Consider the following 3,479-nt stretch of genomic DNA (forward strand, 5'->3'; position numbering starts at 1 on the left):
TTTTATGTGAAATGCTCCAGGTAATTAATCATACTCGACATTATCGGGGTTGTTTATTTACTATTGCTTGCTATTATAGTTTAGTTTGGGGAAATATTACCTAAAATTATCAACTAGCAAAAAAGAAAACATTCTATAAGTTATAACCGAAGTAAAGAAAATGCTGTATTGGGTGCAAAAGGAGGGAAAAAGAGGCTAAATATGACAGAAAGTAACTTGGAGAAAAAGACTTAGATTTAGCTTTTTCTTTATATGCTTATGACTCAGTTCATCATTCAACATTCACAACAACAACCCTCTTTTATGCACAAGAGATACCAAACACTACACATCAAAGGGAAGAACCTAACGGCATCCTCTCCTTGAACCTCGCATATGCTACAACCAGAACTTTAACCAGATTGGACTCGAGCTTGAGTAGAGATCGATCAGCTTGGTAGAGCTTGGAATTTAACTCCTTCTTAGTCTACCAAATGGAATACTGAACACCTAAATAAAAGTAAAAGAACTTAACCAGATTACACCTCAACAGTACCTTTTGACTGTTGATTGTTTTCTGTTGCTTTCTTTGAAAGCTCATTCATAGTTTATAGTAGTTATATTTAATTTTAGGGTTACTTAGGCTGAGGGCATTCTTTTTGACAAACCCTTCAAGACCTCATTCCCACATGATACTCCTTCTAATATTTGTCATTTGTCTTCACAACATCAAAATTTGCATTAGAGTTCTCCTCCTCTTCGTCATAAGCTGTAAACAAAAAACAAATGAAAACGGGAAATGGTTCAGTTCAAATAGCATCAGATCCTAACTCAACAATCACCAATTCGCCAACACATTCGTTATATCTCTAGCTTCATTGATACTTTGGTTTTAACGTTTTAAACCAAAAATCCAACACCTTTTATAAGAAAATTGGCCATAGTTTGTTTCATAGTGAAGATTGAGACATCTGGTCTAACTTTCCCAGTCCAAATCCACAATATTCAACAGCAGATGCCATAACTTACCTACTATCTTCTTTATTTAAGACATAATCTCCTTCTTGTTCTTTCTTTGTCCTGTGGGAGTTTTTCCATTCAGCCGCCCAAAAGATACCAAAGAAGACTAAAAAGTTGTATCCAAATTTAACAATTAAATACTAATACAATGGGGGGAACTTTTTCTTTAGGTTGTTAATTGTTATCCAAGACTTGTGAGCGTATGAATATGCGACAAAGAAAGAAAGAATAAAATTTTCAAGATTTTCCACAATATCTAACCATTGATTCATAGCATGTTTATAGAAAATGGTTACACATGACAGTTCACAATTACTAGTTTAAGAGAAGTTCACATAAAGTTGGTGAAAACATAACTATCTTCACATATTTTACAGCTCCAATTCACCTAATATGCTCAGCAATTTAAAATATCTAGTCTAGATAGATTCTAAAAATGTCTCATCACCATAAAAGGGAAAAAAGAAAGCACCTTGAAAAGATTTACCACTCAAATTGTTCACACTTCGAGTATCTTCAAGCTAACTTTAGTTTAGTGATATTACTAGTAATACTTTCTAAAACACTATAACAGCCGTCAATCTCAAATCACCAATTCTACCAAGTAAATTCACCAAAACTTAACTGAAAAAAATCACAAAAAGGGAAAGAAGAGAACTTACCAAGAAAAAGAAGTTTTAGTCCTTAAAAATGACGGAATCCGCCATTTCCATCAACAATTTCAAGCTATCCGGAGAGAATTTTCTTGCAAACATGTAAGGATACGTTGAATTCGACCCTCTGAGCTTGTAAATCAGCTCAGGGGAAACTTCAGGTGGCTGATAAGTATGGGGATGTCCACCAACTGAGTCAGTCCAATTCACCCGAGTCAATGTGTGCCGAGTACAGCCATTAGGATCCTCCATTGATAACAAAGTAGGAAAATAGTGTTCTTCAGGATAACAAGACTGGATTTTTACACAAGGTTTCTTAAATTTCCTCCATAGCTTACTATCCTTGATCACCATCAATGAATGTTTTCTTGTAATAACAAAAAACTGTGACCCAACACGGAATTTATCAAAACTCACTTCTGGTTCCATCACATTTTCCCCTCTAGCATTATACCTATCTAATAACGAAGGAGATTCCGTAAGAATCTCTATATAACTAGGGAACTCCATCTTCCTAGATAATTTCTGGGTATCCAACAGAAAATTGTAGAAGTAATTAAACGAGTGCAAAGGTATACAATGCTGAGAGATAAGAGCAAAATAAACATTATCTGGGTCATCAAGCAAAGCGTGAGCTAGAAGGCGACGCGTGGCTGAGACAAGTGTCGGTGATGAGCGTTGAGTTCTCTTGGCATGTATAAATCTGTCGGCGAAAACACCCACCGGAGGATTAATCTTCACTGTAGGATCAGCGTGAATGTAGATATTATAGAGATGTGGATCAGACGCATAGAAGAACTTGTGCCACAAGGGTTCAAAGTGCAAATCTGAATTCGTTAAAAAGAGAAAAGCGATTTTAGGGCGGCGAACGGTGGTGGAACCGAGACGGAATTTGTTGGAAGGGTGTTTCCTGGATGGTTTTTTGAGAAAAGTAGCATCGGCGGCGATGGCTTTGTGAAAAAGGGAAAGATCGTCGAGTTCATCAGGGAGAGAAATGGGTATTTGTCGTTGCGGAAGAATTGACGGTGCTAAGTAAAAGATGATTGGGATAGAGATGAGAAGTGTAAGAGATGGGACAAGGATGTAGTATTTGAACATTGTTGAAGAAAAAGCACAAAAGGGGAAATGGGTTTAGAGTGAAAGTACCATTGAAAGGAGCTTAAAAATGGGGAGAAGAAGAAAGGGGGTTTGGGGATTAGGGTTTGGGGGAGAGATTAGAGGTGAAGATGAAGAAGTGAGCATTTGGATTGAGATTTGAGAAGAGAGAGATGGAGGAGATAATGGTGAAATAGCTTTGCTTGAATAGAGTTAAGTAGAGAAGTTGTGGGGGAGGGGGGGAGGTTAGGTATGGTGGGTTGGGTTGGGTGGGGGTGGGGTGTACTGTGGGTCCTTTCTTATTTATTTTTCCGGTTATTTGACGTAAAGGACTATATCATTTACACCAACTTGATATTAATAAATACTATGGTATATGGTCCATAGCTACTAATTTTAATTTTACTACAATATTTAATTTAATTATATGAAATTTTTTATGGTAGTCCAAATTAGCCATTAAATTTTTAAATAATTATTTTTGGAACTTACGTAACATAAAAAGGTATATCTGGGTTATTTATAAAATGGTAAAGATATATCTCGATCATTTTTAAGGTCAAATTAAAGAAATTACATATTTTTTAAGATAAAATTATAATCTATCATTTAAAAGTTTATAAGTATTGAAATCTCTCAAACGGATACAATAATATAAGTGTTAATATATTAAAAAGAGGTCGGATACATTAATGATCATAAAATCAAAGCACTAATACATCAAAAAGAGGG

The 3,479-nt window shown here is 35.4% G+C and overlaps 1 protein-coding gene across 1 annotated transcript; it reads right to left on the bottom strand.

Annotated features, from left to right (window-relative positions):
* Nucleotides 1-216: 216 nt before the first annotated feature.
* On the bottom strand, nt 217-2,966 carry LOC101260237 (glycosyltransferase BC10). The gene is made up of 2 exons (XM_004241300.5): nt 1,662-2,966; nt 217-748 (listed from the first exon to the last, which is right to left on the bottom strand). Exon 1 carries the CDS (start codon nt 2,748-2,750, stop codon nt 1,677-1,679), a length of 1,074 nt encoding a protein of 357 aa, XP_004241348.1. The 5' UTR covers nt 2,751-2,966; the 3' UTR covers nt 217-748; nt 1,662-1,676.
* Between the last annotated feature and the right edge of the window lie 513 nt (nt 2,967-3,479).

The sequence above is a fragment of the Solanum lycopersicum genome, chromosome 6 (genome assembly GCF_036512215.1).
Source record: "Solanum lycopersicum chromosome 6, SLM_r2.1".
In the NCBI taxonomy this organism is placed as follows: Eukaryota; Viridiplantae; Streptophyta; class Magnoliopsida; order Solanales; family Solanaceae; genus Solanum; species Solanum lycopersicum.

What these genes read in the sequence shown, in the direction of transcription:
- LOC101260237 (XM_004241300.5), bottom strand. Translation starts at nt 2,750, where the DNA reads ATGTTCAAATACTACATCCTTGTCCCATCTCTTACACTTCTCATCTCT.